Here is a 13,819-nt window from a genome sequence, read left to right on the forward strand (position 1 = left end):
AGCGGGATGGCCTTAAATGCAAGTGAATTAAGCAGTTATCAATATTTTTATATACACGGCAAGTTCTAAACACTGCTGTTTACAGGACACAGCACACAACAAACAATTAAAATCTTTTAATAGGTTCCACACACACCATCAGCACAACAGCAAACAGTAGCAGCTTACGAAGCAGACAAATCAGAAATAAAAACCTTGATTCTTATTTATACACAAGCGTATGAGAACAGGAAATGAAAATGGGAAGGGAGTTTTAGGTCATAATGCCTCTGCAACTGAGTAATGCACCTTGCTGAGCGATTGTTTGAGGAAAATGCTGCCACAGTAGGATTCGCGACCACCGACATCAAAGTCTTTGAGGTCATCTGAAAGCTCCATTACTCTATCACGAATGTCCATTGATTTGAAACCCTTGTCAGTACTCCCAGCACTTTTACGGAATTGCCTCTTGTCTTTGCCGCTACCATGTGAAGAGTTGCCTCTCTGCCCTTTCTTTCCATTTTTCTGTTTCTTTCTTTCGTCTTTCTTGAACTTCTGCTGCTTCCTGCCTCTATTAACTGTGTGGGATACTATTGTTGGTGGAGGATCATACACATCAGGGGCCCACTTCACGGTCAGTTTCCTTGGTGATCCACCCTCTCTCTCACGGCTGCCTTTCATAGCAGACACAAGCTTAAAAGGAGTCTGTATGAAGTGAAGCCAAATTAGAAAACCAAAATAAATAATGCTGACATGATTTCTTGAGAAGCACAATGAAGGCTAAACCAGTCTTAAGCCAAGACTTATCAACTTCACCATAAATGACAAAAGAGAGAAATTTCATGCTAAATTTTGCAGGCTCTAAATTGATAGAAGCACACAACAATCAAGGTAGTTGTCTTAGAATAACTGAATTTTTCATGCTTCTGCATGGGTGATAAAAAAATCCTCTGTCAATCAATATCACAATCATCAGTTGTGACACAAGGCAAATATTACCATGAATCCTTTAAAAAAGGACAAAGTCTTGGTACGTTGTAATCATGAAAAAATAAATCAAATTAAAAAGTATCTGGTGCGCTATGAATGTCACAATCACACACTTAAGATAGTTAGCTCAACATAACAGAAGAAAAGCGAAACAAAAGCATGCAACAGAATACCAAAAAAGAAATCACACCACTGAAGATTGAAAATTCAATAAAAGCTCTCAAGAAACAGGCAATAACCCCTTTAACCACTAGCAGAGAATGCAAACAAGAAAACATGATACAAAAATAGCAGGTTCCTTGTCTAAACAGCCATGCATGCCATCAGATCTGTAAAAGACTCACAGGCAAAGATGGTGAGCGAGAGGAGGGCACGTGTGTAGAATCTTCAGAGAACATTTGCTGCAAGGCTATCATAAGTTCTTCATCTTCATCTTGTTCATCAGAAGTAGCAGAATTTGAAATCTTAACAGGAGAGGGAAAACCAGGGCACTTGTGCAAGATCTTTGGACTAGATTTAGCCTCATCCAGTTTCAGCTCTTCAAGTCCCTTCCCAACATCACCGATACCATCTCTGTCAGATGTATTATGTTCACAAGAATCCTGAGTTTGCAAAGATCCACCAAGGTTGCTGTCTAGGCTTTTTACTAAATTACTTGAAGAATCTGATTTTTCCTCACCACACAAAAAGCCGATGTCCATAGATGACAAGGAACCAGTAAGTTTGATACAGAACTGCAAATCAAATACAAAGCTCTCATGACAATCATTGTAAAACAAAAACAGGATAAGAAAAAGAAACCACCCGTCGATTACAATACCGAAAAAGAAATCACACTATTGAGGATGAAAATTCAATCAACAAAACCATAAATTACTTGTAGTTCAATAGCAACATATGCTAATAATTAACACTCAAAATATTGATAGCTCACAGTTCAATAAGCAAAATATACCCCTATAAGAATGCATCAAAACACTCAGTTACAATTAAAACGCAAATCCAATTAATTTCAAGTTGAAAAACGCAAAGTCATAACTCCACAACAGTCTACTTTGATCTAGGTTGAATATAATATCCAGAGAATCACATGTGAGAAATTATACAACATTCCATAAAATAATCTTTATCCACAAATTCAAATCAAACATCAACAGAAACAATCCAGATATCAAGAAATGAATCAAAACTAACATTGAGAGCCAAATAAAATTAAACAGAAATGTACCTTATACAACGTCAACGCCAATCAGAAAAAGTAACCTTTCTCAGTCAAACTGATCGCCGACACCTCGTACGGACAACGAAATGAAGATAAAACCAAAAGCAAAGCCGATAGATAATTAAACAAGATAGAGAAGAACTAAAACAAATAAAAGCTAATGTTAACTAAGGTTACCACGACGATCACTTTTTTCAAGATGTTTCAGACGATGAGAACACAATCCACTATTAAAACGTGACAAAGTAGGCACTAATGGAAGCTTATTCGTTTCTGTGAGCTCCGAAGGCATTATGGAGATGCTCTTCGAAACCCTAACACACGCAAAACCCTAATTTTTGTAGCTTCCAGATCAATCAATAACAGAAACAGATCGAAAAAGTAACGGCAAAAATAACTTAGAAGGAGAGAATCTATTTATATTAAGGATAAATCAATTGAATCATCGAGTTAACTCAGTGAAGAGATAAGCCATTGACAGACAGGTAAGAAATGGAAATATGAGAGAGGATTGAGGAGGAGAAAGGGAATAGATGGAATTTATATAGGTGGCGGAATCTAGCGGGTCAATGGATCAAGTCAAGTGCGAGACAGTGGGCGAATGGTGAGACGACATCAGGGACGTACACGTATCAATCACGGTTTCTATGATTTCTATTCTGACTCCTGATATTTTTGCTCAGTTAGAGAGCTTTCTTGAGGGAGGGTTTAGGTTGATTATGATATAATTATAGAAATGAAAAATCGTTATATACGTGTTTAAGGGTGTAAATCCGACCCGACAGAGTGGGTCTTGTTGACTTCAGTTGGATCTGAATGATTGCAATTGCTTCATTTTCTTCAAATTATAAATTTTCATAAAACTCACTCAGTAATTCTATCTAATTTTTTTAAATTAAATAATTGAACAAAAATTTAATGTGGATTAATTCTTTAATTAACAACTTTTTATGGTTTATTTTTTTAATTGGTTGGGAATGTTTGGACTAACTTATACGTACCTTAATTAATCATCTAGAATTCTAAAATTATTAATTGGATAAGAACTTCAGTGATCACCCCTATTAACAACTAACAAGGGAATTCAAATTTGGATCACGGTGGACAAGTTAAAAAAAAAAAATAGTTGTTGAAAAAAACAATTTTGGTCTAAGAGCATCATATCATTTACCTAATTCATAAAATATATGGTAAAATATATAGGATTAATAAAATGTAAAAACTTTTATTTTTCATTAAAGATATAATGATGACCCCACGTCTAATTAGTATAGAACAAGCTTAAAAGGAGTCTGTATGAAGTGAAGCCAAATTAGAAAACCAAAATAAATATGCTGACATGATTTCTGAGAAGCACAATGAAGGCTAAACCAGTCTTAAGCCAAGACTTATCAACTTTACCATAAATGACAAAAGAGAGAAATTTCATGCTAAATTTTGCAGGCTCTAAATTGATAGAAGCACAACAATCAAGGTAGTTGTCTTAGAATAACTGAATTTTTCATGCTTCTGCATGGGTGATAAAAAACATCCTCTGTCAATCAATATCACAATCATCAGTTATGACACAAGGCAAATATTCCATGATCGTCAATTAATTCTCAATGATGGTTGTCAGGCTGCTGTATATGGTAGAGATCCAAATTGGGGACGCATTGCATGTGCTGCAGGATATGCTGGGATTTCTTTTGACCAAAATAAGCTGCGGATATTGCTTGGGGATATTTTACTCATGGAGGGTGGGCAACCGCTTCCATTTGACAGGTAAAGTTTAATTTTTTTTATTATTATGTTATTTTATTTTGTCAAAATCTTGTAAAATTTCTGATATGTGTGACAGATTGTTGACCTCTTTTTCTGTCTGAAAACCATCCATTTCATGCATCTGATATTTCTGATTCACCATATGGAAGGAATCTCTTCCATTTTGTGGAGACAGATTCCATCAACAGCTGATAGGTTTTTGAAAATTTTACAAAATTTAGCTACGATGGTTATCCAAATATTGTCTGCTATGAATTGTGAGCCAAATTGACACCGTTATTCTGTAACTTTATTGAAAGAGTGCAATGATGCTTGATCATTATGAGAAGACTTATATTCCATTGTTTGAACAGTATCTGTTTAGCCAAAATTCCCTGAGGGGGCACATTTTATTTGCAGTTGCCCAAGTTGTATGTTTTTTAATTAGTGTAATATCAAGTAAATGAACTTTTATATGTTATACTTGCCAGACCTAGAGATCTAGGTGCATCTCTGTGTGCATCTTTTAGATAGGACTGGAGAGGAAAAGTCATATATATCTTTTTGTCAAATTTCAGTAAGAACATTATTATTTTTCCCAGAATATGAGAATTTTATCTTTTGATCTATAAGTCTCCTAAGTAACACGAGACTTTTTCAGGGCTGCGGCTAGCAACTATCTCAAGAAGGCTGGCGAGACCCATGGTACAGTAACAATCCAAATATCTGTCGGTAAGCTTCAAAATATTTGCCCATACACGCGCTTATCATTTACTGCACAATAAGAATATCAGAATATCTTCATCTCTTGCATGTACAACTTTAAAGGCGACAGAGTTACATAGAAAATTATCTGCAGAGTATGTTGACATACCCGACAAGATATTTACTTATGTATAAAAAGCTAATCAAGGTCCTGCATGAGCCTTGTCTTCCTGGTTTTGCTTCAGCTTGGAGTGCTACATTCTCTTATGTGCACTCTGCTATAATTCTCGCACCTTCATTGTTAACTCATAACTGTTATCTGTGGAGTCTTTAGCTTTCTATAGAAAATGAAATTCTAAAGCAGGAAAAACCGTGGTTTAATTTACCATCTCAGTATATAATTAAAGAAGTGAAGATGAGCTGTCACAATAACAACTACCATTAATGTCTATAATTTATCTGCGTCCTTACTTTCCTTTGTTCCAACAGGTGATGGACCTGGAAACGGACAAGCGTGGGGCTGTGACCTAAGTTATGATTATGTCAAAATAAATGCAGAATACACGACATAGAAGACCTTTTTTTTTTTTTTCTTCAACTTTTCCCGTTTAGGAAATAGCATGTGATGGAATGGACTGTTACAAACATTCGAAGATGCCTAATTATGGTGTCATTGTTGGCATTATTGATAGAACTAGTAGAACACATCATGGCCACTACGCTCCGGGACTAAACAACTTACCTCAATAAGAATTTTACGGCGAACATGAATTCCATTAGATTTGTTTTCTATTATGGGCTTATTTATTACTGACCATTTTAAAGTTTAAGATTCTATTGTAAATCAATCATTCATTAAGCTGGAGTAAAATCCACAATTACTAAAGACAAAAGGATAAAATCCCAAAATAAATCTATTTTAATTTTCGAAAGACGGTCTGGAAGAACAAAACCTAGTGGACAAATGCAGGAGCGGGATGGCCTTAAATGCAAGTGAATTAAGCAGTTATCAATATTTTTATATACACGGCAAGTTCTAAACACTGCTGTTTACAGGACACAGCACACAACAAACAATTAAAATCTTTTAATAGGTTCCACACACACCATCAGCACAACAGCAAACAGTAGCAGCTTACGAAGCAGACAAATCAGAAATAAAAACCTTGATTCTTATTTATACACAAGCGTATGAGAACAGGAAATGAAAATGGGAAGGGAGTTTTAGGTCATAATGCCTCTGCAACTGAGTAATGCACCTTGCTGAGCGATTGTTTGAGGAAAATGCTGCCACAGTAGGATTCGCGACCACCGACATCAAAGTCTTTGAGGTCATCTGAAAGCTCCATTACTCTATCACGAATGTCCATTGATTTGAAACCCTTGTCAGTACTCCCAGCACTTTTACGGAATTGCCTCTTGTCTTTGCCGCTACCATGTGAAGAGTTGCCTCTCTGCCCTTTCTTTCCATTTTTCTGTTTCTTTCTTTCGTCTTTCTTGAACTTCTGCTGCTTCCTGCCTCTATTAACTGTGTGGGATACTATTGTTGGTGGAGGATCATACACATCAGGGGCCCACTTCACGGTCAGTTTCCTTGGTGATCCACCCTCTCTCTCACGGCTGCCTTTCATAGCAGACACAAGCTTAAAAGGAGTCTGTATGAAGTGAAGCCAAATTAGAAAACCAAAATAAATAATGCTGACATGATTTCTTGAGAAGCACAATGAAGGCTAAACCAGTCTTAAGCCAAGACTTATCAACTTCACCATAAATGACAAAAGAGAGAAATTTCATGCTAAATTTTGCAGGCTCTAAATTGATAGAAGCACACAACAATCAAGGTAGTTGTCTTAGAATAACTGAATTTTTCATGCTTCTGCATGGGTGATAAAAAAATCCTCTGTCAATCAATATCACAATCATCAGTTGTGACACAAGGCAAATATTACCATGAATCCTTTAAAAAAGGACAAAGTCTTGGTACGTTGTAATCATGAAAAAATAAATCAAATTAAAAAGTATCTGGTGCGCTATGAATGTCACAATCACACACTTAAGATAGTTAGCTCAACATAACAGAAGAAAAGCGAAACAAAAGCATGCAACAGAATACCAAAAAAGAAATCACACCACTGAAGATTGAAAATTCAATAAAAGCTCTCAAGAAACAGGCAATAACCCCTTTAACCACTAGCAGAGAATGCAAACAAGAAAACATGATACAAAAATAGCAGGTTCCTTGTCTAAACAGCCATGCATGCCATCAGATCTGTAAAAGACTCACAGGCAAAGATGGTGAGCGAGAGGAGGGCACGTGTGTAGAATCTTCAGAGAACATTTGCTGCAAGGCTATCATAAGTTCTTCATCTTCATCTTGTTCATCAGAAGTAGCAGAATTTGAAATCTTAACAGGAGAGGGAAAACCAGGGCACTTGTGCAAGATCTTTGGACTAGATTTAGCCTCATCCAGTTTCAGCTCTTCAAGTCCCTTCCCAACATCACCGATACCATCTCTGTCAGATGTATTATGTTCACAAGAATCCTGAGTTTGCAAAGATCCACCAAGGTTGCTGTCTAGGCTTTTTACTAAATTACTTGAAGAATCTGATTTTTCCTCACCACACAAAAAGCCGATGTCCATAGATGACAAGGAACCAGTAAGTTTGATACAGAACTGCAAATCAAATACAAAGCTCTCATGACAATCATTGTAAAACAAAAACAGGATAAGAAAAAGAAACCACCCGTCGATTACAATACCGAAAAAGAAATCACACTATTGAGGATGAAAATTCAATCAACAAAACCATAAATTACTTGTAGTTCAATAGCAACATATGCTAATAATTAACACTCAAAATATTGATAGCTCACAGTTCAATAAGCAAAATATACCCCTATAAGAATGCATCAAAACACTCAGTTACAATTAAAACGCAAATCCAATTAATTTCAAGTTGAAAAACGCAAAGTCATAACTCCACAACAGTCTACTTTGATCTAGGTTGAATATAATATCCAGAGAATCACATGTGAGAAATTATACAACATTCCATAAAATAATCTTTATCCACAAATTCAAATCAAACATCAACAGAAACAATCCAGATATCAAGAAATGAATCAAAACTAACATTGAGAGCCAAATAAAATTAAACAGAAATGTACCTTATACAACGTCAACGCCAATCAGAAAAAGTAACCTTTCTCAGTCAAACTGATCGCCGACACCTCGTACGGACAACGAAATGAAGATAAAACCAAAAGCAAAGCCGATAGATAATTAAACAAGATAGAGAAGAACTAAAACAAATAAAAGCTAATGTTAACTAAGGTTACCACGACGATCACTTTTTTCAAGATGTTTCAGACGATGAGAACACAATCCACTATTAAAACGTGACAAAGTAGGCACTAATGGAAGCTTATTCGTTTCTGTGAGCTCCGAAGGCATTATGGAGATGCTCTTCGAAACCCTAACACACGCAAAACCCTAATTTTTGTAGCTTCCAGATCAATCAATAACAGAAACAGATCGAAAAAGTAACGGCAAAAATAACTGAGAAGGAGAGAATCTATTTCTATTAAGGATAAATCAATTGAATCATCGAGTTAACTCAGTGAAGAGATAAGCCATTGACAGACAGGTAAGAAATGGAAATATGAGAGAGGATTGAGGAGGAGAAAGGGAATAGATGGAATTTATATAGGTGGCGGAATCTAGCGGGTCAATGGATCAAGTCAAGTGCGAGACAGTGGGAGAATGGTGAGACGACATCAGGGACGTACACGTATCAATCACGGTTTCTATGATTTCTATTCTGACTCCTGATATTTTTGCTCAGTTAGAGCTTTCTTGAGGGAGGGTTTAGTTTGATTATGATATAATTATAGAAATAAAAAATCGTTACATACGTGTTTAAGGGTGTAAATCCGACCCGACAGAGTGGGTCTTGTTGACTTCGGTTGGATCTGAATGATTGTAATTGCTTCATTTTCTTCAAATTATAAGATTTTCGTAAAACTCACTCGGTGATTGGGCTGTTTTTGTTCCGTATTCCAACTCTATTCAAAATATATATTTATTTTATTATTCTTAAAATCTAATCTTATTTGATTCAGTTCAAAATATTTAAATTTTTTTAACTTTTTAAGTTTGTTAATTTAATTAAATATCTCTAACCAATCAGTCGTGCACTATTCTGATAACTTTCGACCACCCTCTAATGGGGACATTTAATAAGTGTGTGAAGATATTTTTATTAATTTTAAAACTTTTATTGTAAAAGGTGTTTAACAAATTAACAAATATAGAAATTAAAAAATAATCTTACCAAAGATATTTTCAAATTTAAATTTTATCTTCGTAATTATAACCCAACTCAATTTTTTTAAAAATATTACTCAAAATAATAAAACAAACACAAAGATTTCTATCTTAGTTTTTTAAATTAAATAATTTAACAAAAATTCAGTGTGGATTAATTCTTTAATTAACAACTTTTTATGGTTTATTTTTTTAATTGATCGGGAGTGTCTGGACCAGCTTATAGATACCTTAATTAATTCTCTAGAATCTTGGAACTATCGACTGGATAAAAACTTTAATAATCATTCCTATTAACAATCATGGTGATTCAAATTCAGAAGATCATGATAGATAATTAATAAAAAAATAGTTGTTGAGAAAAACAATTTTGGTCGAAGAGCATCGTATCATTACCTAATCCATAAAATATATAGGATTAATATAATGTAAAAACTTTTATTTTTCATTAGAGATATAATGATGACCCCACTTCTAATGTTGATTCAGACGATCAACGGCTACAAAATACTCTACGACCGGAGCCTATACAAACGGTACAAAAGTACGCGTAACACCGTCTCAGTTCAAATTAAAATTTAACATTCCCTCGCTTGCGCCAGCCACAACATACACACGCGCACGCACGCACGTTCGCAACAGCTTCAAAATCAAACCAACTGGGGCCGACACGAACACTTCACCTGCTCAAATCTAACCACCACCCAACCCAACCCAACTCCTTTCTCCCCCAAAAATCCCCCGAAACCACCAAATTTTTGTCCCCAAAACCTAAATTTTAGCTTCTGTTGTCCAAAATCATTTCAATTTATTCCAACCCTAAGTTTAAACTATGAAAAAGTCTCACATTTCCAGCTCTCTAGATCGACCATGGCTTCTCCCACTGATTTCAGTCGGTGTTCTCTCTCTTATAATTATTCTCACAGTATCTTTAAGTCACGGTAAATCTTCTCCAAGTTCAGAGTTCACGGCCTCTGACCAGATTTTAGGAGAGCAATTGAGGCAACAGGCATTGCCGAGACTTGCTTATTTGATATCGGGGACGAAAGGTGACGGTGCACGTGTGAAGCGGTTGTTGCAAGCGGTGTATCATCCGCTAAATTACTATGTATTGCATCTTGATCTGGAAGCTTTGGATAGCGAGAGGCTTGACCTTGCAAAATATGTGAAATCGGAGAATGTGATGAGAGGTTTCAAGAACGTGATGGTGATTGGTAAAGCTGATTTGGTTACTTATAAAGGCCCCACGATGATTGCTTCTACGCTTCATGCCGTAGCTATTTTGTTGAGGCAAGCTAAGGATTGGGACTGGTTTATTAATTTAAGTGCATCGGATTATCCTCTCATGCCACAAGACGGTAACCATTTTTGTTGTTCTCTGTTTTGACCCCTTTTTTTTTTTTTTTTTGGTATTAATTTATTTTGATACGTTAATAGCATTAAACTAGAATTATTTGAAGGCTTATTTGATACGTTAGTAATTGGGTATTTTTGTCATACAAGTTAGTAATTGGGTATTTTTGTCATACAAGCATGTGCGTAGTATTGCATATAATTATGCTATTCTATTCAAAATTATTTTATTCTTATTTGGTAATCTACAAAATTAAGTGTTACTGATCAAATCTGAGCTGCCTGGTTCATCTGCGTGCTAGCTAATTGCTTGATGAGAAGTTTACTAAAATGAAACTGTTGGCTCCCCTTATTCTTGATCGCCACCCCTTATTCTTAGATTTGATGGGCTATCAAAGAGTTTACAAAACAAGCGTGATTAAGAATACAGGTTCCAACAATCGTTATGCAATTTACTAGTAAGCATATGAAGCAGACAACTCAGATTTGGTAGACTATTAAAGAGTTTATGATACAAGGGTGATGATTAAGAATAAAAGAAGCTAGCAATTTTATTTTATTGAACTTGGTCGCTAAGTAATTAGCTAGTAATCATACAAAGCAAACAGCTAAGATTTGATTAGTAACATCAAGTATCTATATATCTAATACGTTTAATTTTGTTACATCAAAAGCTGAAAACCCGATTAGCATAATTTTTAGCCTCTTTAGATCCATTGGAGAATTTTTGAAGTATATGTTGCATAAATGGTAGAAACGCATAAGGAGTTTTTCTGAGCATATTGTAGATTGGGAGTTAAGTTAATTTGGAAATAGGATGTTAGAAATCCTAATTGTACAGGCATTGTTAATTTAATAGTTAGAAATAAGATGATATAAATCCTAATTGTACCACACATTTTTCTGTGTTGTCCTAATAAAAGATGCTGAATTACGCCTGGGATAGAATGCAATGTAGTTCCTTGACAAGTGTAATGTCTTGCCTCTCTTCTTTTTAGTTGCCTCAGTTTGGAGGAGGTCAACACGTCCTACTTAGTTTTTTCATTTTGAGAGGGTGAGGAGGGGCATTGTATTTTAGTTGATATAAGTGTTTTGGATTATAGTATTTAAATAGGCGTATATGATTACCAGTTCTGCTGACCTCTTATTTTGCTTTGGATTTCAGATATTTTGCACATTTTTTCATACTTGCCTAGGGACCTGAACTTCCTTGAACACTCAAGTAGCATTGGTTGGAAAGAGTGAGAATTTATACTTTTTGTTAAACATGTCTCTTTTGGTATCAAATCGGTTGATTATCATTTATTCTGTTGAATGCATACAGGTATCAGAGAGCAAGGCCTATCATCATAGATCCAGGCCTGTATCATTCAAAGAAATCTGGAGTTTTTTGGGCAAAAGAAAAAAGGTCCATGCCTGCTTCTTTCAAGTTATTCATGGGTAATATTTTTACTTTAGCTTCAATTTTGAGTCTTATTAAATCTGGATTATCTCTCATTCTCTGTGTAGTTTCCTGTATCTGTATGAGGATTTTGCAAGTTGGATTTATAAATTCTTATTGTAACTTGTAAATAGATTAAGTTATAGATACAAATTGATATTGGGCTATCTAGGATCTCAAAAACTGCATTTAGTTAATGAATCCTGTTAGCATATATAGATGATTATGAAAATTTTCAATACTAGTTTCTGAGCCATAGATTATTATTAATTGAAACACAAAATAAATCTGTAGGTGTCCAATTTGAAGGAACAAAGCTTCTTGTATTTGTTTATCTGAAATATTCAGGATATACAACCTCTTACTTTGCATTACACCTACATAGCATTACCATTGAGCTCCGGCAGCTTTCTAGAACTATATGCTAGATATTAGATTTGTATTGTATTCAAGGAAGCCTGTAGCAGATGCTGCTATGTGAGTAGAAGACTGAGTCAACCTTGCATTACAGTGTGCTGTCTGAAGATAATTTTCCATGTTTGATCTCCCTAAGTTGGAGTACGATTTCTAATATTTGGTGTCATAATTTAGTCTCATAGAATACTGCACTGACAACACTCTATGGTCAATCCACAAATTGTGTTTTGATATTAGTTTGTTGGGAGTCTTACCTAGTGTTCCTGTATCTTTGAAGTAGAAAGTAACATCTTCTAAATATAGTAATTGCATAGGTAGCTTTGATGTTTTAGATTTATTATACTTCAGATTTTAAACTTCTAAGTTTGCAGGGTCTGCATGGGTGGTGCTGACAAAATCGTTTCTAGAATTCTGCGTGTGCGGATGGGATAATCTCCCTCGTACTCTCCTAATGTACTATACAAATTTCTTGTCATCCCCTGAGGGTTACTTCCACACTGTCATCTGCAACCATAAAAATTACCAGAACACGACCGTAAACCATGATTTGCATTATATAAAGTGGGATAATCCTCCCAAGCAGCACCCAATGACACTAACGCTACAACATTTTGAAGACATGGTTCAAAGTGGTACCCCGTTTGCTCGAAAGTTTGCCAAGGATGATCCAGTTCTTAACAGAATCGATGCGAAGCTCTTGAGGAGATCAAATAATCGGTTTACTCCTGGTGGTTGGTGTGTGGGCAATTCCGCTCTAGGTAAAGATCCTTGTCTAGTTTATGGAAATCCATATGCTGTGAAACCAACTGTAAATTCTAAGAGGTTAGAGAAGCTAATGGTTAAACTTCTTGATACAGAAACTTTTAGATCTAAACAATGTAAATAATTTTGTAATCCTTAAATTTTCTTTCCTACTAATTTGCCATCCCATTATGGTGGTTTGTGCATTGTTGGCATTTCTCTCTTCTATTTTGAGTTGTTCTTGCTAGTGTTTTGTCAAATCCAAGAGCGTTCATGAGTTCCTTCTTCTCTAAGTTGCAAGTTCACCACAGTTCATTGAGGCAGAAAGTGACAAAACAGTTGTACTGAGAAAGGAATCGAAATAAATATGTTGAGTTTATAAAATAAATCAAAGTTAATTATCTTATGAAAAATTATGGAGTCCCTATAAACACCTGGCAAAGGCCGATGGCATTTTTAGTTCATTTTAATATATCGAAATCATTTAAATTCACCAAAACTGAATCAATCGGTATTTACTCTTTGGATTGAGTGCGTCCACACCTTCATATTTCTCGATGAAAGCTAAAGCGAGTACATGACACGTGGTAATCTGAGGGACAATAAGTTAAGGGTTATTTCGTCCGAAAATTTCAAATTTTTGCTGCTATAGCTATCCGTTCATATTTCGCGGGAACATAAATCCAATTGTTTCGAAAAATCCCTTTGCTGGTTAGGGTTTTCTATTCAGTTCAGTTTATATTCTATGCAACAGTTTGATTCTCAGGTGCGTCCTCATTATCCTTCTTCATCTTTGAAAATTTAAACTAATGAAATTCTTTTTTTTTTGTGTCTCTGGATTTGAAAATTTTTACTTGGTATTGTTTGAAATTCATTAGTGCTATTTTATTGGTTTGTTTTG

The 13,819-nt window shown here is 35.2% G+C and overlaps 3 protein-coding genes and 1 long non-coding RNA gene across 4 annotated transcripts; 2 read left to right on the plus strand and 2 right to left on the minus strand.

Annotated features, from left to right (window-relative positions):
* Positions 1-27: 27 nt before the first annotated feature.
* On the minus strand, positions 28-2,815 carry LOC116118010. The gene is made up of 3 exons (XM_031403997.1): positions 2,198-2,815; positions 1,314-1,703; positions 28-684 (listed from the first exon to the last, which is right to left on the minus strand). The coding sequence occupies exons 2-3, from the start codon at positions 1,668-1,670 to the stop codon at positions 259-261; spliced, it is 783 nt and encodes a 260-aa protein (XP_031259857.1). The 5' UTR covers positions 1,671-1,703; positions 2,198-2,815; the 3' UTR covers positions 28-258.
* Positions 2,816-3,807: 992 nt separating this feature from the next.
* On the plus strand, positions 3,808-5,225 carry LOC116118011. The gene is made up of 3 exons (XR_004126070.1): positions 3,808-3,955; positions 4,596-4,666; positions 5,129-5,225. It is a non-coding gene; the product is annotated as an uncharacterized LOC116118011 (long non-coding RNA).
* A 412-nt stretch (positions 5,226-5,637) lies between these two features.
* LOC116118009 lies at positions 5,638-8,282 on the minus strand. The gene is made up of 3 exons (XM_031403996.1): positions 7,808-8,282; positions 6,924-7,313; positions 5,638-6,294 (listed from the first exon to the last, which is right to left on the minus strand). The coding sequence occupies exons 2-3, from the start codon at positions 7,278-7,280 to the stop codon at positions 5,869-5,871; spliced, it is 783 nt and encodes a 260-aa protein (XP_031259856.1). The 5' UTR covers positions 7,281-7,313; positions 7,808-8,282; the 3' UTR covers positions 5,638-5,868.
* A 1,352-nt stretch (positions 8,283-9,634) lies between these two features.
* Positions 9,635-13,222, plus strand: LOC116118008 (beta-glucuronosyltransferase GlcAT14C). Its single transcript, XM_031403995.1, has 4 exons — positions 9,635-10,324; positions 11,485-11,560; positions 11,644-11,759; positions 12,549-13,222. Exons 1-4 carry the CDS (start codon positions 9,799-9,801, stop codon positions 13,061-13,063), a joined length of 1,233 nt encoding a protein of 410 aa, XP_031259855.1. The 5' UTR covers positions 9,635-9,798; the 3' UTR covers positions 13,064-13,222.
* The last annotated feature ends 597 nt before the right edge of the window (positions 13,223-13,819 follow it).

This window comes from Pistacia vera, unplaced genomic scaffold, assembly GCF_008641045.1.
Source record: "Pistacia vera cultivar Batoury unplaced genomic scaffold, PisVer_v2 Contig829, whole genome shotgun sequence".
NCBI classification, from domain to species: domain Eukaryota; kingdom Viridiplantae; phylum Streptophyta; class Magnoliopsida; order Sapindales; family Anacardiaceae; genus Pistacia; species Pistacia vera.

Coding starts and splice junctions, on each gene's coding strand:
- LOC116118008 (XM_031403995.1), top strand. CDS start 9,799: ATGAAAAAGTCTCACATTTCCAGCTCTCTAGATCGACCATGGCTTCTC. Junction 11,561..11,643: donor AGTAGCATTGGTTGGAAAGA/GTGAGAATTTAT, acceptor GAATGCATACAG/GTATCAGAGAGCAAGGCCTA. Junction 11,760..12,548: donor TTCTTTCAAGTTATTCATGG/GTAATATTTTTA, acceptor CTAAGTTTGCAG/GGTCTGCATGGGTGGTGCTG.
- LOC116118010 (XM_031403997.1), bottom strand. CDS start 1,670: ATGGACATCGGCTTTTTGTGTGGTGAGGAAAAATCAGATTCTTCAAGT. Junction 685..1,313: donor CTCGCTCACCATCTTTGCCT/GTGAGTCTTTTA, acceptor CACTTCATACAG/ACTCCTTTTAAGCTTGTGTC.
- LOC116118009 (XM_031403996.1), bottom strand. CDS start 7,280: ATGGACATCGGCTTTTTGTGTGGTGAGGAAAAATCAGATTCTTCAAGT. Junction 6,295..6,923: donor CTCGCTCACCATCTTTGCCT/GTGAGTCTTTTA, acceptor CACTTCATACAG/ACTCCTTTTAAGCTTGTGTC.